The following is a 23,941-nucleotide window of genomic DNA, read 5'->3' as shown; positions in this document are numbered from 1 at the left end:
TTTGACACCCACAAAGTGTACTTTTGGTCTTCAGTTTGGACAATAAATCTACTGCTTTACCATTTAGTATCTAAAAATGTTGTTTTGAGACACATTTGCTCAAAGGGTCCTTCCTTTAAAATAAATGCCACTTGCTTTTTCATTTTAATATCTAATGCAGTGGCATTCATACATTTTTAATGTGTTATTTTTTGGTGCCAGTGGAGCTTGAAATATTTCATTATACCTAATACAATGTTCCTTTGAATTTCTGTCAGTGATAAAATGTTTTAATAAAAAGCAGGAATCTCTAGCTCCCCTCCGGCACTGATTCTGATAGGCTGGGAGAACTCGAAGGAATGCCGAGTTTATCCGCTGCTAGTTATGTAACTGATCTCAAGTATACACCACCCAAACATCCATGTTTGTAGCTCATACTTGACATATTTGATCTTTCCGACTGGCTGTGCGCAAATTTAAGCCTCTAATACCAGAACTTCTCTCTCAAATTCACACCTTAACATACGTGTTAAGAGTTCTCAGCTCTCAACGAGCTCAGTGCACAACAGCACTTGATTGTTCATTGCTTTAAATGGCAATTACTCAAACTGTCCAACCCTCTCTCAAACACAATGTTTATTTTACTTTTTAGTCCACTGATCATTTCCAGAAGAAAAACCCTCTCAAATTGGGTTGTTCAAATTAAAAAACTTTAGCACTGAATGAACAGTCATCAACAACAAAGTCCTTCACATATTAGAAGCATCTAATCACCAACATTAGTTCTGAAATATGTTGCTGTTTTACAGCTTAGATCAGGGATGTCCAGTCCTGCTCCTGGAGAGCCAATTTCCAGCAGAGTTTAGCTCCAGGATCAATAGAAACTTCCAGGCAGGAGTGTTGAAGCTAAAGCGAGGAAGGTGGCCCTCGCAAAGCAGGACTGGACACGCCAGCCTTAATTGTAAGTTCAAGACATTAAAAATCATTTATTTTTATATATCTGTGAAATTTTAGTCATGATTACCTTTGAGGTGCTCACACATTCCCAGTGGTAGTTGAGCAGGGACTGGTTGTCCGGGTCCAGGTTCGGGTCGTAGGATTTCTCTCCGTTCAAATGCAAATCTTGAGTTTTGGACCACACACGGTATGTACCACCCTCAATGATGGGCACCAGCTTTTTGGACATGACTGAAAGTTGAATACAGGCTGCCTTCCGTAACGGCACCCCCTTATAGGACAGAGAAAAAACTAGCGTATAGTTCCCAGCAGAAATCGACATCTTGGGCACTGAAAGTTGGAGCTTCTGGACTTTGACCCCTGAAGGGAGACGGACCTTAGACGGTGGTGGACCTTTCTTGTCATCATACTGACAGCGAGGGGAGGTGAGGATCTCCCAAAGATAACCTACTCCATAGAGGCCACAGCCTTTCAAGTTCACGTTGGCCTCTACCAAGGCTGGCTGGTAACGCCAGATGACGAGTCGTGGAGCTTGGATGATCTGAACTTCTGGTTCGTCGCACCTTAGGACCGAAATGTTCACATAAACCTGTGCTGTGACCCAGCTCACCAGGTTACTGACATTAACTCGCACCACATATTGATTAGGAAGGGTATAGATATGACTAAGAGAAGGTGTAGTTGTGACAGCTGCAGAAGTGCCATCTCCAAAGTCCCACTGATATGTTGCTGGGGTGGAAATAGGAGTGATTGCCACATGGAAGCTGACCGTCTTGTTGATGAAAGTGTTGCTTGGATCAGCATTCAAGGTAGCTGACCTGATACTGTTCTGAACTCGTATAACCTTGGTCACATTCAATCCATTCAGAGAATTGAATGCTCTAAGGAATATGGTGAGATTGCCTGGCTGTTCTGGTGCATATGTCACTGACTTGCCAACTCGAGAAATCTTCAGGCCATGATGAAGGTCAAAGGTCCACAGAATGGTCAACGGCTCACGTGTCGGCGTGGATGCTATGTAAGTCCTAGGTACGCCGACGGGTATAGCGGCATCACAGCAGTCCTGTATAGTCAACTTGGTCACAGGCTCCATGACTTCAATGTGCAGAGTCCTTCGTTCTGAACTCACTTGGTTGTGAGCAGTAAGGTTGACATAGTACTTCGCCACACTAGTGAACTGGTGGATGTAGGTTTGATTGTTCAGAACGACAGTTGCATCACCACTAATGCTCAGGATGAAATTAACAGAAGTTCCAGACAAGACTGAGATGGTAAACTCAACGTTTTCACCAACTGCAGCAATCTGTTTGCTGGCCTTGAGCTCCAGGCCCTGGATACGGTCTTGAACGGTAAAGTCACGTGAGTATGTGTCTCTGCTGATGTCATTAGTAGCATTCAAAGTGACAGTGAACATTCCCGGTTTAGTGAAGATGTAGGAGGTGGTGCGTTGGTTTGATTTAGTGTTATCTGGCAGTAGCCACATCCACGAAATATTGGATCCTATCTGTGTTTCTCCACGCAGGGTAACATTGTCCCCTGAGGCTACAAAGTACTCTGTAGCATTTGTGGCGACGAAAGTCAATCCTGTGATTGGTTCTTGAATGCTGATCAACTTTGAGACTGTTTCCGAACTGACCTTGTTGGAAACCTCCACTTTAACTAGTTTCAAACTTGCGCTTCCGAAACGGTGTGTGACAGAGGACATGTCAGATGTTAACAGTTCACCATCTGCCCACCATCTGTAATGGAGGTCTGTCCCAAAACTTGCAGATACTGTCATGTTTATCATGGAATTTACTGCAGCAGGGTTTGGTGAAATCCCAAGGACAAGCTCCCTCACAGGATCCAGAAACTCAATAGTTTTGTTCACAGCCAGCTGGCCAAGCAAGTTGGTTGCCTTGAGGAGCACATCACAAGGACCTGGAGTGGAAAAATTCAGGTCTATGGTCTTGCCTGTAAGGTTAGAGTCATGGTTCTCATGTTCCCTCAGAAGGTTCCAGCTGAAGGTCATGTTGGTGCCCTCTTTCAAAGAGGCTTGTAAGTGAAGGACACGGTTGGTTGCAAAACAGCATCCTTTAATAAGCTCATCAGCCACTATCTGCAAGCCCTCCAACTCACGTTGCACAAAAATGGAAATGCTTGCCTGAACGGTGCCGATGTCGTTCTCTGCAATAACGATGACATTGAAAGTCCCAACGGAGCGAAACGTATAGAACATGGTGTGAGTGCCTTGGATAGACGTGCACCGGTCACAAAGAATCCAGGAGTACCTAACAGCATCTCCTTGGTCGAGGTGTGCCTCAAAGTGGACGGAAGCGTTCAAAGGGACATTGACAAGGCTGGCATTTACAGACAGTCCTGTGATTGGGGCCAGGACCACAACAAAAATCTCATTTTTGGTCTCACTCACTTCATTCTTGCCTGTAACACTGATGTTAAACCTGCCCGAGGAATTGTAAGCGTGTGATACGCTTGTCCCATTAAGTCTAGTCCCATCTCCAAAATCCCAGATGTAGACAGCATTTTCAGAGTCTGAAGATGCCTTGAAAGCATATTCTTGGTGTAAAGAAAGATTGTTCTCTTTATCTCCATTATGGCTGATCAGCAAAAACCCAACAGACTGTTGCACCACGACTGAAACAGAGTTGTTGATACGGGAGATGTTGTTGAGCGCAGTAACCGTGACTAGATATTCTCCAGGACTCCTGAATGTAAACACCATCTCCTTGCCACCTCGAACAGGACCTCTCGAGTCAAGCCCTCCAAAATCCCACACGTAGGTGTAGTTAAATTCCGGGAAGGCAGCTACTGTAAATCTGCTCTCCTCACCAAGTTTGATGTGTTTTCTTAGAGGGAACAAAGACACTGTTGTGAGTTCAGGTTGGACGCAGATCCTCGTATAAAAATTTGCTTTGTTGGCTTCACTCGATATAAGTAGCGAGAGATGGTACTCGCCACTTTTAACGTACAAGTGCGTTATCATCGGTGTTCCGTATTGAGTTTCGTTAGGGCTTCCGTCGCCAAAACTCCACACGTACTGATGTCCCGAAGCATTCCCTGACACAAATGCATAGAAGCGTGCCTCTCTGTTTTCTTGGATGCAACCGGAAGGTTCTAGCGATAACACTTGTAGCACAAACACCTCAACAGGTATCGTCACCCACTGAGAGCTCACAGCGTTTGTCGCGGTGACATTGACCGTATAGTTTCCATCTTTCCTGTAAGTATACTCAACTTTGGGTTCCATACCCGTTTGCACCATTCCATCACCCATGTCAAAGCACCAAGTTACATTGTTCCCTGCTTCCAGACTTGCCGTGACAGTGGTAGGCGTGTTGCGTTCCGTGGGAGCAGATGACATCACCTCCAAGCCCTTAACGTCCTCATAGACGATAACGTCTAAGCAGGTGTCTGTTGAGCTAATGGTGTTGTTCACATTTACACAGATATTGTAGAAACCGCTGTGAGCGTAAGCGTGAGGAACTCTACGTTCACGCCCCTGCTGTATGGATGAATTATCACCAAAGTTCCAGGTGTAGATGATGCCGTAGGGAGACGGAAGGGGGTGGGCCTCAAAGTCAGCTGGTTTTTCGGCATGTAGCAGGGGCGGGTCGATCTCGATCCGCACACTTGTCAGAATGCTAAAGACGTAAACATCGACCTTGCATGTCTTGTTCTCATAGCGGTTGGAAGCTGATAACAATAGGGTGTACTCCCCTGCAAAAAATATGATTTATAAAAATCAATATAGATATAAAATGTAATCAATGTGAGAAGAAATATGGATGTAAAATCTTGTTTTTTTTTACCTGGCTGTGCATAAACGTATTCCACATCATCATGAATCACCACCTGATTTCTAGAGGGGTTGTCATAAGGGGGCTTAAACTGACGTGTACGGTTTCCTCCATCTCCAAACAACCACCTGTGAAACATAAAACCATCAACCCACAAGCACACACATTGCATGCCTAATTACATGCATTATTTCACAACTGGTTTCTCACAGTGTAGACAAAGTCTTGGAAAGTACTGCATCATGTTTTTAATTGAACAAGTCAATGGGAATGTTAAAGCGTGACCTTACCGAAAACATTTTCAGGCAATCTTAATTAAGTTAACATGAATGGCAAACCATCATGCAATGTGACATTAAAAGGACGGTCAGACTATATTTTATTTCATCAGTAGGGATTTGATTGAACTGTGGTTGGGGAGGTGTTAAAAAATTGCTGATTTTTTCCTTTTGAATAATTATACACTGTGCACAGGAACATTAAGTTAAGTATTAAGTAAACTCTAGTTTCACTAGAGTGGCTTTAGAGACAAGCTTATTGTAGTATAAAAGAGGGGACTAAAGGATGGGGGGAAAGACAACTCTGAGTCTCTTTTGGCTCCTCGGGAATTTGTAAAAGCAAGGTGGCAGGTCTGTTTTGAAGATATTTTTAGCTGGAGGGAATAAAAGCCCTCTCTTGCAAATCTCGCTGTCTGACTCATCGCTGCGGGAGGGAGAGGCGGAGCTGCTGTTGAATCATCGCCCCGGCTCCCAGCGATACACCTTCATCTCTCGCTCCATCTTATCCCCATTTTCTCTATGGAAGTGGAACCCAAAGGAGAATCAGGTATCACGATTGACTCAACAAGCGGCAGGGCTGAACTCCAGAGATACTGAGCAGACTAGATGAAAGCGCAGGGAAGAAAATCGCCCTACAGTACTTGTTTGACAGACTTTTTTTGACAATAAATAGAGAAATCTAAGAAATAAATAAATAAAGCAGACATCTGCAGTGGCACGCAGCAGGCTTCTGGGGGATGGAATGGAAACTTTGGGAATCTTTCTATGCTCGGCATTGAAGGGAAAATTCTTGTCAGCATTTTGCGCTAACCACAGACTGTAAATCTAGAGAAAAGTGCCATTAAAGGGGAGCAGGCTGGGAGTGTGAGTGTGTGAGGTGGTGGAAGCTGAAGAGAAAAAGTTTGTGTGCAGACTGCACATTAAACAGACACGAGACATGAACGTAGAAAGCTGTCTAACTCTCCAAGAAGACAGCTATTTAAAGAGAGGATTCACAACCCATTTTATGTGATAAATGAGAAAAAATGCATGAAAGAACCTGATTTTACCCATCAGGAACTTATTCGATTGTAATTGGGTGTTTCATCTCGATACATCCCAATTCTACAACGACTTCTTCAAATCAGTCATTTTTTGCTATTATTGCTGTACAGTCACAGGCATTAAATTACCGCATTAACGCTGCATTAAACTGCATTCAATTTTAAAAAGGCTGAAATAGGAATAAATACAATACTATTGGCTGATATTAGAGATTTGCTCTTGCAAATGTTAACTGAGAGTGTATATTTAATTGTGCATGCTCATTTCATCCTGTTTCTACCTTTACATTACATTTGCCTTCATTTAATGTTCACTTAAACTCAAAATTAATTGAATATTAAGTAATATTACATTAATTAATAAATATAAATTGCTAATGTATTAAATATTAATTCAAATAAAAATTGTAATTCCAAAATGTACAGTATCTGTAGCATCAAAAACTATTTATTTAGAAATACACTAGTGTTCAAAAGGTTAGGTAAGTTCAAGCTTTTCTCTTTTTTATTTTGTTATGTCTTTTTTTCAAAGATCAAAAGTGACAATAAAAGACATTTATAAGGTTAAAAAACTTTTTGCAAACATTTTTTTTTTCAGCTTTATCTATTCATCAAAACATCCTGATAAAATATAGGAAAATATATTAAAATTTATTAAAATAGGAAACATTTATTTTACAATATTTGACATTTCTGTATTTACTGTATTTTTGACCAAATAAGAAAATAAAGAAAATCTTACAGAGCCTACATTTTTGAACGGTAGAGTTTTTTAAATTTATGCTGACAAAATAGTATAGAATTTTAAAAATCAATGACATGAAAATAGATTTTTAAAATCAGCGCAACACTAATTTAAATTACTATTTTTTCATATAAAAATGTCCCTCATATTGACCTATGAATCATGAACCTGATAAAAGCTTTTAATAATTATGATGAATCTTTACACCTCAATTTTTAATTTGACCAATCACAGTTTCACCGTCAGAACGTACCAGAAGGTGACGTCCACCGCCACGTCGATCTGCACCGATGCAGAGAGGTTCAGGGGCAAACCCTGCTGCACGATTTTGGGGACTCCGTGGACGGTCGGGTCAGTCATCTGATTCATGCGGTCCACCGTGACGTTGAAGTGTTCTGTCAGCACGCTAACCTGGTTCATAGCCGTTACCTAGGAAATGAGAGACGGGTCAGTTGCCAAGCTGATGGAATCGGTGTGGCCTTTACATAAACTGGGCTGAGTTCAAAGAAAACCAGTCACCGTGAGTTTGTACACTGCTGCGTTCTGGTAGATGATATTTAACATGCTGTTATAATATGTGAAGTATGGTTTATCATCAACTGTCCACTTGAACGACGGGTCCGTACCTCCCTCCACAGAGGCCACATAACTCTGAAATACAAGAGAGAGAGGAGCTAAGCAAATAATAAGACCATTGACCATGAAGGTCAGAGCCATAACAAAGGTGACATAATGGTGGACAATGAATAGCGTGAAACATTCTGTCTCACAGACATCTTTTATGGACAAAAACATAAAATATCAACAATAAATAGCCTATCCTTGGACAGCAGATGTTCAGAAAACAGGTTAAACTAGCCTTAAACTAGCAAACCAGTTTAAAAAAAATAGCATGATATATTTTAAAATAGAAGTACACTATCCTTGGACAGATGTTTACAAGTTAAAGGCATGCTAAAAAATAGTTTAAACCAGCTTAAGGTGGTTAGGTTGGTCTTCTTTAATGGTTTCAAAACCACTTGGTTTAAATGGTTACAATATATTAGCAATAAATACATAATCCTTGGACAGTAGTTGTTTAGAAGGATGAAACTATAACCTAATTTGGTCTGTTTTGATGGTTTTGGATGGGTTTTGCTTACTTGTCAAGTTGGGAAACCTGTTTAAACCAGCACAAAAAACAGTGAACCACCTGATAATAACAACAAATACACTATCTTTGGATAGTAGATATTTAGAAGGTAAAGTCACGCTGGAAAAATGGTTTAAACCAGCCTAATGTGGTCTGTTTTGATGGTTTTCGATGGGTTTTTGGCACTTGCCGCGCTGGGAAACCAGTTAAAACCAGTTTAAAACCAGTTTTTTAAAATTAACAAATCTCTTGGTTTAAATGGTTTTCCATTTTGACAAGATATTAAGGCTGGGAAACAAAACCATTTTAAACATAATCTTGGTTTAAATGGTTTTTACAATATTAACAATAAACATAATCCTTGAAACCCTTAGTAGGTTCAGAAAATGGTTTAAACCAGCCTAATGTTTAAAAGGTCCATTTTGAATAAACATAATAGATGGGAAAATGGTTTAAACCAGCCTAATGTGGTCCATTTTGATGGTTTCAGATGCTGGGAAACCAGCAGTGAGGATGTCACTCACCACTACGGACTCCATGAGGACTCTGTGAGCAGGATGTGGTTTGATGACGAGCCCCCAGAGAGGTTCTTGCACCCTCGTCTGAATTTGTAGCGATGCTTTGGTAACGTTGCTCTGGACAAGAAGCAGCATGCTGGTCTGTCCCGGAGTGGACCCGAGCTGGAGGTCGAACCACGCAAACATGGTGTCGTTGTTTGGGTTGGGCTGTCTGCATTCGGCCACTTTTGCCATAAGGTTCTCGGGACACACAGCGTGAAAGGGAACAGTCGTGTTGCTGCCTTGCCATCCAATCACAGCGTCATGCTGCGAGCGGACCGTGATGAGAATCCACGTCTGATTGGGGAGGAAGTACACCGTCCCGTTGTGATTGGTGGGATAGATCACGGTTGGGCCCAGAGGTGGAATGACATGGATGGGACAGGATGCGGTGACGGGAAAATCCTCATCGCTGGACGTCACTTCCAAACTGTAGTCGCCAGGCTGAGGGAGCCCAGAGCGAAGAAAGGGACCCTGGAGCGCAGTGCTGTTCTCCCCCACGTACAGCACCCTCACCTGGCACACCACACCCTCTTCCCAGCCGCCCTCTGCATCCGCCTGCAGCGTCTCGTTTACATCCCACCAGTAGGAGCGGTTCTGGATGAGCACGCTCTGTTTCCATGGCGACGAGGGGTCGGAGGAGCACTGGAGGAGGCCTGACGGCCCAGCGTCGTGCTGCAGGGCGATGAAGTCGCCAGGGGAAACTAACAGGTCCTCTATGTCCTCCTGGACCTGAGTGAGAACAGGCAGAAAGTAAGAGGCAATTAAATCTGTCCTATTGTATCAAATTACAGAGCTGTCCATTAAGGTTTTTCATTTTCATACCCTCACAAAAGTGTGGCATAATGAATACCCAAATGTGTGCACTCAAAATATTTTTTTTACTAAAAAGCTACTTTTTCCAGACAAAAGCTTATTTGGTCACATTTTATTGCACTCACTAGCTAGGACAATTAAAAAGGCACAATATATAGGTACAGTATCCGTTATGCAAAAAGTCATCTAATGCTAATTAAACAAAAAAAATATATTAATAACACTTACATATAGCATGTATTTATTTTATTATATTGTACATTATAACATTGCAATGCTTTAACGTCTAGCATTAAAAATGATTAATTTTAAATTATTTTAAGTGTTTTATTTTTTAATTATTTTAAACAGTATTTAAACATGGGCCATTAATCGCTTTATTTTAAATTGATTCATTTGCATGGTTCATATACACTACCGTTTACAAATTTTAAGTTAGTTTTATTTAGAGATTTATTTAAAGCATGCATTAAATTGATCAAATGTGACGGTAAAGAAATTCATAATATTGCAAAAGATTTCAAATAGTTTTTTTTATCAAAAAAATGTATCACATATTTCCAAAACTATTTGTTGTTAACTGATAATATTACAAATGCTTAATTATAATGTTTCTTAAGCAGCAAATCAGCATATTAGAATGATTTCTGAAAGATCATGTGACACTGAAGACTGGAGTAATGATCACACAAACAAATTACATTTTACAATTTATTCACATAGAAAACAGGTCTTTTAAATTGTTCAAATATTTCACAATATTTCTGTTTTTACTGTATTTTTGATTAAATAAATGCAGCCTTGGTGATCAGAACAGACTTAAAAAAAAAAAAAATCCTAAATTTATGAACAATAGTGTAAATAAATGATTCACCAATCAAATTTTTGATTCATCAAATCAAATTTATAACATTGAATCTTTGTGCATTTTTAAATTAGTTTTGTGAATCTGTCTGAACACAGGCATTTTGCTGAACAACCGGCAACTAAAAGAGGAGATATATATCAGAAAATGTCCTTTTAGGCCTTTATTTCCTATTCTGAAGAAACACACCAGCTTCATTAATTTATTTTTCTCTTCATCATCTCCCATTTCCAAACACTGCTTGCGGTAACACCCTATCGTTTATAAAAAGGATTGATCTGAGAGCAAAAACCAGACCAAATGGCAACACTGCGGTGAAAGCGAAGGGGACAGTGATTACCCTTAATAAGGTCCCGACCTCTGGAATTACTCCATGCCCGAAACAGACCACAAATACCACAGAAAGTACACAAAAACAGCCCCAAAAGAAAGCTGTGAAGAGAAGCTTGTCTCACTGTAATGTGCCTTTTCATTAGATAGACTGAGGGTCATTATTAGGACTGGCTTTCAGCAGCAGAGAGGGAGTGGAAATAATTAACTGTGATCTGAACAACACTCCAGGACATTTTGAGCCGCCCCGCATTTACTCTTCAAACGCTTCGTTTAGGAAGAGCACACTGAAGGAGGGTGAAGCAGACGACCCGCAGGCCCACACACACACTCAACCTCTCATTAAAAGCTTAAATGCTCTCGCATTTTATCCTGGAGCTCACTCGTGCTGGACATAAGGTCTATCTAGACGACAGATATCAGATGAAAACTATGACATTCAGTGGGTGAATCTAATGAAACCTGTCAAGATCCATCCATATTTCACACTAATATATGCATATGTATATATATAGGGACATTTTCAGGATGTATCTATACAATAGTTGTATAAATGTTTAAATTATATATATTTAAATTATATATAATTTTCACATTATAATGATGTTTAATATATTGTCATATAATATTTGAATTGGCTTTATTTTTATATTTTTAGTTTTTATTTTAATTTTGGCTTAATTTGCAGAAATGTAGTGTTTTATATTTTTGTTTAAATATTTTGTTATATATTTTGTTTAAATATTTTTATTTAGCTACGTTATTTTACTATTTAAACTTATTTTATTTTAGTTCATTAGAAAGGCAACATTTCTAATTTAAGTTTAAGTATTCATCTAATATTTATTTATGTAAAATTACTATTTTTATCATCTAATATGGTTTTCATCTAATATTTATATTTAGTTTCAGATTAAGTTCAATAAACAAAAAAACAACAGTGAAAAATAACATTTTTTTTGTATTATGATAATATGAATTTTTGAGAAAAACAGGTTTTTAAAAAAATCTTTACTTTACACAAAACAAAATGTAATATATTTTTCCTTTGATTTTTATCGGTAAAAAATTTTTAATTTCTTCATTGCTAAGTTTCACATGGAATCCAGTCTGGTTTTGATAAGGTGCAGGTCAAATTCTGCTTAAATATTCTGTTATTTATTTTTTTTTCAATATTTCTAAGCTTTTTTATTTTTTTTTTTTTTTTTTTTAAAGTTATTTTACTATGTAAACCTATTTTAGTTATTTGTCAAGGCAATGTTTTATAGTTTCCGAAAATGTATACTTTTACTTTTTGTAAGTTTTTTAATTTAATATTTATATTTTGTTTCAGATTTATAACAATGAACAAAAACAGTTTTTTATACTTTATAATAACAACAGAGATGAGTAAATGTTTTTGTATTTTGATAGCGTGAGTTTTCAGGAAAAATGGTTTTAATTGTCAAAAATAAAGATACAATGAAAAAAATCTTTGCTTTACACAAATTAAAATAATTTTTGACCATTTTTGTGAGTACAAAATAAAGTAGATTAAGTATTCAGTCAAACTCACCAGGATGTTGGATGGCGGTCCAGCTGGTAGGGAGATCAGGACCTCTCCGACGAGTCTGTAATCAGGGTACTGTGTGCCCGCAGGCAAAGGACTGACCCCAGAACAGTTAACACAAGTCCCGGGATGACAAGGGCTGGCCAAGGGCAGACAGCGCTCAGCATACGGACAGTACTGGCGTCCCGCTGGACACGGTGTGTCCGCTGGTGGGACGGACGTGTCGTTGATCCACTCATCCGGGGCCTGACAGACAGTGATGGGGGCGCAAAGGTCACCGCAACCTGGAGCAGAGTCCATACAAATCAATTTATCATAAAACATAATACATATAACATCCACAAACTATGTTCTTTCAAAATAATCTGTGAACTAACAAGACATCTCTAAAATCGTTTTGTTATTATAATATGTTTAAAAAAATATGTTAATATAAATTACATATTGAAATGAATATATTAATGCTTTATTTAAACTTCTAGATTTCTTTTTAGCTAAGCGAGCAAACAAACTTTAAATCTATAAATATAAAAATATAGTGAACGTATCTTATATTTGATCATTAAATTATTAAACCCTGAAGACACATGTTCTTTGAACAACAAATCACTGCTCACTTGACTATTTCTCTCAGCAGCCTGAATGGACGGATCAAGAGTTGATCTTCAAGTCGATATGTGTCTGGAGGTTGTTTATTAGTTTGCTCGGTTTGCAAACACAACCGAAACGAAGAAATGAGCCTGACTGGCAGGAGAAAACGGACTCCGGTCCGCCGAGAATAATCTCCGCATCTGATTTCATTTAAAAGTAAAATTATGAACTACTTTCGTGTACTAATCGCTTGCAGAGCTGCTTATGCATGTGTTTGTTTGTTTATCTCTGAGCTCCGTCTGCCAGTCTGTTCTTACACGGCAAACGGCCAAGTCATCAAACAAGCCTGTTACCATGACGATGGCCGTCCGGAGATAAGGTTAATGTACCGGCGCATTAATGGCCGTGACGAAAGTTCATATGACAGCTGCGAGTGAGGAAAAGAGCTAAATGTATACACTGACCCATTTCTTTAGAGGAGAAGTAAAAATTTCCTGATAGTTTACTCACCCCATGTCATCCAAGATGTTCATGTCTTTCTTTTCTCAGTGGTAAAGAAATCAAAACATGCCAGGATTTTTCTCAATATAGTGGACTTCAATGGGGAGCAACAGGTTGAAGGTCCAAATTGCAGTTTCAATGCAGCTTCCAAAGGCTCTACACAATCCCAGCTGACGAATAAAGGCACTATCTAGTGAAATTATGTCATTTTCTTAAAATAAATAAAGTATATATTTTTTTTTTAACCACAAATGCTTGTCTCGCACTAACTCTTGGATAATCACGTTAGAAATGTCACACATCAAAACTACTCAGTCTACTTCAGTACAAAAAGGTAGGGTAGGGAGAAAAACTCCATCACATTTTCTCCTATAACATCTTCCGACATCGTTGTTTTACCTTGTTTCGTAAAGGCCGTTTGACTTTCTTTGCACGTTCGCTTTATAAACACTGGGTCAGTACTTCTGCCTACGTCACATGTGATCTTTCCAGCATGACTACGTAATGCGTGAGGTCGAGGTAGTGCAAGACAAGCATTTGCGGTTAAAAAGTATATATGTATATTTTCTTAAAATACGAATGTCTAAACTGTAAAAATTTTCTCGTTTCAACTTAAAAACTTAAGTTCAACAGCTGCCTTTTGAAGTTAAATCAACTTAAAAGTACAAGTCATTTTAACTCACTACAATAAAACACTTTTAAGTTGATTTAAGTTATGAGTTGAAATAACTTGTACTTTTAAGTTGATTTAACTTAAAATTTTAAGGCAGCTGCTAAACTTAAGTTTTTAAGTTGAAACTGGTAAACAAAAAAAAATTTTTTTATTATCAATATTGTGGTATCGCAATAGCAAAACTGTCTTGATATTATCGTAGTCACATGACTATTTGAAACGATAGGTCTTCTGGGCAAAAAGTGTTGTTTTTAAAATATATTTAAACTTCTTATTCTAACATAAAAGGTCTTTAAAGTTGTGTTTTGGTTCATTATGTTTTGACAGTATCTGTCAAACAAACTAAAAGTGAAAGCAAATTGTGGCTTAATCCCTTCATCAAGTCAAAGTGAAGCACACACTTTATTCAGGTGGTCAGCTCGTGATCCGGTGTTTTCTGCACCTCAAAACGGCTCCATTCACACTGATTGCATGTGCTGTCAGTTTAGCCTGCGTTTGGGATCACAACGGCCACCAGTTATGCTTTATTTTTGTGGCAGATGATCACAGTGTGTTTTTATAAGCCTGTTTTTACTGAAGCTGGAGTTTATAAAATAAAAACTTAAAAAATAGGTTTAAATGGGTAACGTTACAGCAGTCCAAACTCACAAAATCTCTTTTTTTAAGTGGAGAAATTAAAAAAGGAGTAATTATAATTTATAAATGTATCTATGAATTATCATTTATTTATTTTACAGTGCAGTTGTTTTACAATATATGTGACCCTGGACCACAAAACCGCTTAAGTCGCTGGGATATATTTGTAACAATAGCCAAAAATACATTGTATGGGTCAAAATGATTGATTTTTCTTTTATACCAAGAATGATTAGGACGTTAAGTAAAGATCACGTTCCATGAAGATATTTTGTAAAATTCCTACTGTAAATATATTAAAACTTAATTTTTGATTAGTAATATGCATAATTAAGAACTTAATTTGGACAAATTTACTCAATATTTAGATATTTTTGCACCTTCAAATTATAGATTTTCAATTCGTTGTATCTCGGCCAAATATTGTCCTATCTTAACACACCATACATTAATGGAAAGCTTATTTATTTAGCTTTCAGATGATGGTATATGGTATATGGTATAAATCTCGATTTTGAAAAACCCTTATGACTGGTTTTGTGGTCCAGGGTCACATATGGCTATTACTGTCATAGAATTAATAATACAAATAATATAAAAATGTTGTTATTATTATTATATTCTAATTTGTTTGGCTTCCTAAAACACCAGTGTGAATGTAATTTAGTATATCACAAATAAAAAAGAGGGTTGAGTCCCCTTTAAAGTTCAGGTACAAGTCAATTCACTGACTTTTTCACTTAAGTTTTCTTAGTTAGATAAGTGCATTAGATAGAACAATTTAACTTTAAAATGTACAAAACAATTTTTTTTCCAAGTCTTCATTCGTCTTAAAAAAAAAAAAAAAAAACGCAATAAAAATTATATTGTGGACTTCAGATCGAGATATTATTGTATTGTGAGATTTTGATATGGGTACATCCCTAAAAATGGCCAATCGTTTTGCTAGATAAGACCTTTATTCGTCAGCTGGGATCGTGTAGAGCCTTTTGAAGCTGCATTGAAACTGCAATTTGGACCTTCAACCCGTTGATATCCATTGAAGCCCGCTATATAGAGAAAAACCCTGGAATGTTTTTCTTAAAAACCTTCATTTCTTTTCGACTGAAGAAAGAAGGACATGAACATCTTGGATGACATTGGTGTGTGCAAATTATCAGGAAATGTTTATTCTGGACGTGAACTAAACATTTCAAGTTTGCACAGTTTTGAAATTGACTAAAGTATTAGTAACAGTATATATAGACACAATAAATAAATAAATATAAATAATAATAATGTCTCTTGTTCCCCTAAAGCTTGCTCTTTTCTTGCAGCGCCAGCGTCGCTTATCTCTTTGTGTTGGATCGATTGATGTTTGTCATTCTTCTGTCTCTGCTCATGTCGTATTGATCAGGAGGAAGCAGCACAGGCTTTTGGGTAACGGCTCAGACGAGAAGGTGTCTTTGCAGTATAAAGTGACCTTGATGACTCTGTGCTGTTATCAGTCATAGCTAACAGAACAGCCACTATCTGTCCCAGCAACTACAATTCCTTTTCGTTTCTCATCCATATACTCTACAGATGTTTCTGGAACGCATTCAGGCTTTTGGTTTATGAAAATAAATCTAGTGTCTATTTGAGTGGACTTTTCAGCACTGATAATAATCAGAAATATTTCATGAGCAGCAAATCAGCATATTAGAATGATTTCTGATAAAAATCACGATGACACTGAAGTCGAGTAATGATGCTGAAAATTCAGCTTTGCATCACAAGAATAAATTGCAGTTTACAATATACTCACTCAGAAAATACTTATTTAAAATTAGAATAATATTTCACATGTTTACTGTTTTTACTGTATTTTTTAAACAAATAGATGCAGAGCAGAAAAGACTTTAACATTATAACATCCTACAGACAGCAAACTTTTGAACGCTAGTGTACACTATGTCCTCATTTAGATTAAGTGTGTGTTGTACCTGGCAGCAGCTTGTGTGTGAATCTCTGGCAGTGCGGTCGGTACACCTGAAAGCGCAGCTGAGTGTTTGCGCTCAGAGACTGTGTGATCAGCTCCAGAGACGACAGACGTCCTGCGCTCAGAAAACTCAGTCCTGGGAACAGCAGCAGCTGCACACACACACACACACATACAGGTAAACAAGACAACATCACTAAACCAAAGCTTAGCGCAGATCATACATTAATCACAACAATGTCTGTCCAAGCTGGTGTACATTTCTGTATAGAAGCGAAAGAAAACAAAAACAGGTATATAAGCAATATGTATATCCTATAACAAAAATAATTCCATTTTAAAGTGCAAAAAGAGCCAAAACTAACTGCAGTTATAATGTGCACATTGATTGACAAGTCAACAGAATTCTGTTTGTATTTTCACTCAATACTGGATGGATTTATGAGTCACACCAGGTACAATTTACTACAAAAAGTCACTGTGGTACATTTATAGCTCACTGTTCACACATACTGCAGTGTTACTGTGTCTGCACATGAATCACACTAAGCTGCGGGATTACTGAAGTCACGAGATAACCGCTCAGAGTCAAAGCACACGGCTTCAGACTCAGATAAGGTTTGTTAATAATAGCTAAAAGCACCTACAATAATTGGATGTGCAGTATTATTGATGGATGTGAAATCGCTAAATTCATTCTATTTCCACCTCCATAATCTCTTGTAAAATGTCCAAGAATAAGGACAAGCCAGGTTACTTTGGCTAAAACAAAATGACATCTACAATGGTCATCTGAGTAATATGAGGCAGCATCTTGAGTATTTTGAGATACTGAAGCTACTGCTGTTTTGTATGTTTTAACACAATGCCATGGCTTTCATTAATTGAGTTTGACAAAGATGCTTTTCACTACTAGGGAACACGTTCCACTATTCAGAATTATTTGTGACCCTGGACCACAAAATCAGTCTTAAGTAGCAGAGGTATATTTGCAGCAATTGGCAAAAATAATTTGTGTGGGTCAAAATTATCGTTTTTTTAAATGGCAAAAATCATTAGGATATTAAGTAAAGATCATGTTCCATTAAGATATTTTGTAAATTTTAATAGTAATATGCACTGCTAAGAAATTAATTTGGACAACTTTAAAGGCAATTTTCTCAATATTTTTATTCTTTTGCACTCTAAGATTCCAAATAATTGCATCTCGGCCAAATATTGTCCTGTCCTAAACAATGGAAAGCTTATTTATTCAGCTTTCAGATGATGTATTAGTCTCAGTTTCAAAAATTGACCCTTATAACTGGTTTTGTGATCCAGGGACACATTTATAATAATTTACTAGAATATTTATTGCATTTTACAACAAAAGATAACAATACTCAACAAAACCAATGCACTAATAGGCCTCTTACAAGATTTCTTGCTAACAATACATGAGCTTTCAATTTAGAGTCTTAAAATTCGTCCTGGTGAAAATACAAATACAAAAATATAAAAGTTATTAATAATTATTTACGTATTGTGTTCTACACTTTTTTACACTTATTTTGTATTTTATTTTATTTTGTACATTACACTACAAAGTATTTAAGATCATTACATTTGATTAAATTCCTAGAATTTTCTGGATGAAAATATAAATAAAGTTAATTTTAAAAATAAATACATACATACATATGTATGTATGTACATATTCATTTATATATCATTTTCTATTTATTTATTGCATTTTAAATTTGATTAACTACCTAGAATTTGTCTGGATGAAAATATAAACAGAATTTTAGAAATAAATAAATACGTACGTACATATGCATGTATGTATGCATGCATGTATTAATTTATCATATTTATTTATTTATTGCATTTTAAATTTGATTAACCACCTGTAATTTGTCTGGATGAAAATATAAACAATTTTAGATATAAATAAATAAATACATATGTATGTATGTATGTATGTATATATTAATTTTAGCCTTGGGCAAAAGATTAATCGTGATTAATCACATCCAAAATAAATGTTTTTGTGTACATAATATATGTGTGAGTACTGTGAAAATATTTACATTTATTTACATGTATATATTTTCATTCAAATAATTAATATTATATATATATATATATAAAATATATTAAAAATATAAACATAACATTTGTATTAAATATATCCATGCATGTGTGTGTATTTATATATACATAATAAATATACAAACAAAACAACCTTTTATTTTGGATGTTATTAATTGCGATAAATGTTTTGCCTGGCATTAATGAATTTATTTATATATTTTTTTTTATTTATTGCATTTTAATTTTATTAACTGCCTAGAATTTTTAGAAATAAATAAATAAATACTTCTAAGCTAAACCAGGCTTCTTACAACATTATAATGAAAAACACTGGACTGAATTCTTAGAATTTTTCCTGGTGAAAATACAAGTTAACTTAAAAATCTCTTTCCAGATCTACACTAGTTCTGGAGGAGTTGTTTGTGTGTGTGTGTGTTTACCTCAACGCTCCTGGCGGGTGTGTTGAGCACAGAGGCGTGTGTCGCTGTGGGGCTGCTCAGAGGACTGTGGGTATGAAACACAGCGCTGCCCACCGTATACACACCGGCATCAGGAACACGCACTGCAGACAAACACAGATGTTCATCTCCTGCTGCTTATCAGGCGTCCTAACGCAACTGAAAGAGTGTCCTGTGTGCATTCAGACTCCAAACACGTCTGTCCTATCAGCACTCGTTATCACATAATTCAGTTTTCTCAATATGTAAAGCTGAGCACACAAACACACACCAGCAGCGTTACTGATCGAATCAGCTTGAGCAGTTTGACTGCTGTTTGAGCTGCTGTGCATGTTTTGATCTTTCTATGCATCAGCGTTCTGAGGTGTTCAATACGCCCTACTTTGAATAATGAAAAGAAAAAAGCTGAACTATCACATCAGGGAGAGAATAATAAGGGAATTAAGCTCAACCGGGGTGCAAAGGGAATAACGACGTGCCGTGACATAATATTCGCACCGTTTCAAATCAGAAGTGCACTTTATTTTTAGTGACTGTGTTTTGGGAATTTAATATTTGAATTTCATCTCATCCGCTGAATTTGCTACGGCCACTGTAAGGTCATTTCTAATGGAAATTCAAATGCAATATGATTTACATCATTCTGAGTCAATTTGAACTTTGCTCATGAGCTTTGACTGACATGATTGGAGCAGGTCAGCTCCCCTGACCCATCAGACTGCAGCATGAATATTGGTTTTACAGATTATTTTAACTTACTTAGTGATAATCAGACATGCACGTCGCATCCCATTGCACACACGCTAAAGAGTGCCTGAGTCATATTTAGTTTAAAAGGTGCATTAACTCATTTTTATTATTTAAACAAAACTGGATAATGACCCTATTGCCTTCTGTAGAGCTGCTTCATTGCTAAAGTCTGTTTCATAACTGAAGAACTTTGCAACACACTGTTATTGAGCTAAACTAAATCAACACTGACTTAAACTGAGCTAAATGAAACTATAGTTTTCTGTAGAGCTGCTTTACAGCTTAATTAACTTTATAATGTATGAGTTTTGCAGTATTTACAACTGAATTAGTTTTATAATTAACTAATTTTGCAACATTAACACTTTATCTTTATTATTCTGAAGCTGCTTCGAAATAATCTATACTGTATAAATGCTATATGAATAAACAATACTTTTGAAAAGTGCTTTTAATAAAAAAGCACAATAATTTTTTTGAATTAATAAACTATATTGATTTTAATAATATTAATAATATTATATAAATAAAATGACATTATTAAAATATATGTATTGTAATAATATTAATAATAATAATAATAATATAATCTAATATATATAGCATTAATATTAATATATTAAAATTACATAAATAAACTTTTGTAATAATGTCATTTTATTTATATAATATTAATATATTATTAAATGTATTATAAAAATGTATTATAAAATACATTTCTTTTTTATTTATAAATATAAAAATATCAAAGTTAGTTTGCATTTGCATTTAACTCAATGCATGAGCTTACAAATATTACCTTTTATTAAAAAACTTGGACTTTTGCCACTATTTTGTGCTCTCTCTCTCTCTCTCTCTATATATATTTATTTATTTATTTATTGTTATCAAATATATGAGATCCGGAGGCGTGTGTTTACATTTATTATTATTACCTTTAAAAACAGTGGTACCTTTGTTGTCATTTTTGTACAAAAATAATGTGAACAAAAATGTGATGAAGAACTAGGGCAAATGTCACTCTTCATTCATATTGCATTGGGCTTGTTGGCAATATTAGCTCAAAAAGCACGCACAGATCCACACAAAATCCACTGAAAACATTTGGGATGCACCAGTCTGAGATGCAAACTGAGACGCGACTGACTTTTTGAGATCTAGAGGTGGGCACTTAATGCATGAGTATTCATTTATGATTACGCCTTTAAAAAATGTACCACTTGTCACCATTATTGCACAAAAAAAGATAAAGAACTACTGTTAATGTCATTCTTCCATTTTGCAAGAAGTTGTGGGCAATAAAAAAAAAATGCATGCATGGATGGACATAAAATCCACTGAAATTAGTGTACATGCAAGCTTTTTTTAATTTAGGATACACCACTTCTAATGATGCATACTATATAGTATGCAAACTAGGATGCAACTGTAGACTTTTTGAGATCTAGAGGTGTGTGTGCTTGAGTGAATGCATGAGTCTGCATTTATGATTATGACGTAAAAAAAATGTACAAGTTACCATTATTGCACAAAAAGAAAAAGATTAAGAATTAGTGCAAATGTCATTCTTCTTCATTTTGCAAGAAGTTGCGATTAAAAAAAAAAAAATGCATGCATGGATGGGCAAAAAAAAAAAAAAATCTGTGAAATCACTCAAATCGGTGCAAATACATGCAAGCTTTTTTTTAATTTAGGATGCACTAGTTCTAATGATGGGATCTGAGGTGTGTATGATGATGTTTACCTTGGCGTGTGAACTGGCAGGCAAACGCTCGTTTGGCGGTACAGGGGTGTGAGCTGGGCTGCCCAGTGCTGTCCAGTGACACGCACACTTTTCCAGGCTGCAGCGTGGCCCGGTCCCTCGTGCCCTCCTCGCCCGTCCGGACCTCCGAACCGTCCACCCATTGCAGGACACGTGGAGAATACTGATCACTCAAACCCAACCACACGCCGCGCTCCCTGCAACGCACACAAACACAAACAGCATCGTCACAAATGAGACCCCAGAGCTGTTTCTGGGCCTCAAAGAAATAGCTAATTTAAAAAACAGGAAACAAAAAATATATATATTGTTTTGTTTTCCAAAGAATCGAAATGACATAAATAAATGATGACAGAATTATCACTCGCGGCCCAACTACTGCTTTTGCTCTCCATTTAATCTCATTAGCACATCCTGGAGCAATGACTGAGATTTTAAAGCAATGTCGTCTGTGGTTTCTTTCCTATGACTTTTCCGTCTGAATCAAACACACACAGGATGTTAATGCAAGGCGAATGCATTCTCAATGTTTTATGCATAGTGTGTTCAGAGCTTCAATAACCCTAATAAAGCTGCAGCCGAAAGGGGAATGTGCTCCTTAACGACGTGTTATTGAACCCGACGGGACGCTGATCATTTTGAAGTTTCATTTGCCTGCAAACGAAACATGAAAACCGTGATGGAAACCGGGACCAAATAGCCCCAGTGCAAAAATAACAGAATAAAGTCATGCATATGACAGCGGTTCAATAATATCTTCCAAGAATTCCTGCAAAAATGTACTGAATAATTTGATATATCATTTGAAATTAGTGTAAGTTTTAGAATTGAGTTTTATTAGGCATAAAAAGTGGCAATACAGTAGCAAGACTTATTTCCATTGTGGTCCTTGATATTATAATGCATTTTAGATTTAGGGTTATTATACTTAACTTAAAAGTTTGGTAACACTTTAACAATTTACAAGAAGGTTTATTAGTTAACTAGTTTAGTTAACATGAACTAAGAATGAACAACATTCACTACAGCATTTATTAATCTTAGTTAATGTTAATTTCAGCATTTACTAATGCATTACTAAAATCACAAGTTGTGTTTGTTAACATTAGTTAATACGCTGTGAATTAACAATAAAAACTATATTTCTATTAACTAACATTAACAAAGATGAATAAATAGTGCAATAAATGTATTGCTGATTGCTCGTTCATGTTAGTTCATATGTTAACAAATGACACCTTATTGCAAAGCATTACCAAAATTTTTAACAAATTTATTTATTGAAATAAAGCTGACTTAATACAAAAATATAAATATTAGATGAAAAACATAAACTAAACAAAAATGAAAAACTTCGCGCTGTCAACTAACCGGAAAAATAAATAAGTTGAAACACTAAAATTACTAACTGGAAATAAATAAAAATAAATCAAAAATACACAAAAAATGTAAATGTGAAAAATGAAAATTGAGAAAAAAAAAAAAAAAAAAAAAAAACAATACAAAATAACACCAGACTCATAAAAATCTTCAGATCATTTTGTAAGATATTCCTACGAATGTTCAGATACTTGAAAAGTTCTTAAAAATTTCTCAAATATTTTATATATATATATATATATATATATATTTTTTTATTTTTTTTTTTGGAAATAAAATGACAGGCTTTACCTTCAGGGATTTAAAACTAATTGGCGTTTATCTAACTTTAAGAAATTATTTATTTATTTTAAATTTTATTTGAATTCCTTTTCTGTTTTGACTTTAAATTTTTTAAAAACATTAAGTATTTTTGTGAATAAACATATCCTTTTTTCTGAAGTTAAAAAACAAGAAGAAACTGGCAGCTAAAAGGAATTTAATTCTTAAGATTATTTTGTGAATCCAACCCGCTGTTTTACATTAAGACGTTCATCTTAATAAACTCATTTCCATATAATTTATGTATGGATAATCTCACAAAAGGCAATAAATACCATGTAGATCATTCTGTTCGACTGTCAAACTTTTTCTCTGTTATTGTAATTATCCAACTGTATGATTTTTGCATTCACGGATGAAGAGGGAGGGTCTGGTCATCACAGGTCCCACACGGACCACCGGTAATAACACCACAGCCTTTGACAGGCCTATTACTCACACACACACACACACACACGGATATAACAGCTCACATCTGTGAAAACTACAAACGAAAGAGAAAAAATGAGGAGGGAAAGAGAGGGACAAAAAACGCGACTCTTTGCGCCAGAAAAAAAAACAATAAAAAGTGTATGATGAAAAGTCTGTTCACTTGTGTGTTCTTACATAAGACCATTTGTGTGTGTGTGTGTGTGTTTGGGGTATGTGGTCCATCTGGAGCAGGTTAAGAGAGAGAAAACACACTTCCTCCAACACTCGTTCGGTCTCTCTCTCTCATTCTCGCTTGCTCTGGTCAGTGGAAGCTCTGCCCTCAAATTAATGATGGGTGTGGAACAGAAGACAGG

General features: G+C 36.2%; 1 protein-coding gene across 1 annotated transcript in view; it reads right to left on the bottom strand.

Annotated features, from left to right (window-relative positions):
* Positions 1 to 23,941, bottom strand: part of pkd1a (polycystic kidney disease 1a) — a 100,238-nt gene that overhangs the window by 38,655 nt on the left and 37,642 nt on the right. The window contains exons 9-17 of the mRNA XM_051117977.1: positions 21,438 to 21,652; positions 18,926 to 19,047; positions 16,414 to 16,561; positions 12,055 to 12,332; positions 8,456 to 9,220; positions 7,319 to 7,450; positions 7,053 to 7,228; positions 4,746 to 4,861; positions 1,004 to 4,653 (exon numbers count right to left, since the gene is read on the bottom strand). Coding sequence (XP_050973934.1) covers positions 1,004 to 4,653; positions 4,746 to 4,861; positions 7,053 to 7,228; positions 7,319 to 7,450; positions 8,456 to 9,220; positions 12,055 to 12,332; positions 16,414 to 16,561; positions 18,926 to 19,047; positions 21,438 to 21,652 — 5,602 coding nt within the window. The remainder of the gene's footprint in view (positions 1 to 1,003; positions 4,654 to 4,745; positions 4,862 to 7,052; positions 7,229 to 7,318; positions 7,451 to 8,455; positions 9,221 to 12,054; positions 12,333 to 16,413; positions 16,562 to 18,925; positions 19,048 to 21,437; positions 21,653 to 23,941) is intronic.

The sequence above is a fragment of the Labeo rohita genome, chromosome 1, assembly GCF_022985175.1.
Source record: "Labeo rohita strain BAU-BD-2019 chromosome 1, IGBB_LRoh.1.0, whole genome shotgun sequence".
Classification (NCBI taxonomy): Eukaryota; Metazoa; Chordata; class Actinopteri; order Cypriniformes; family Cyprinidae; genus Labeo; species Labeo rohita.
Note: the sequence above shows the minus strand (reverse complement) of the source record. Positions and strands in the feature narration are given on the sequence as shown.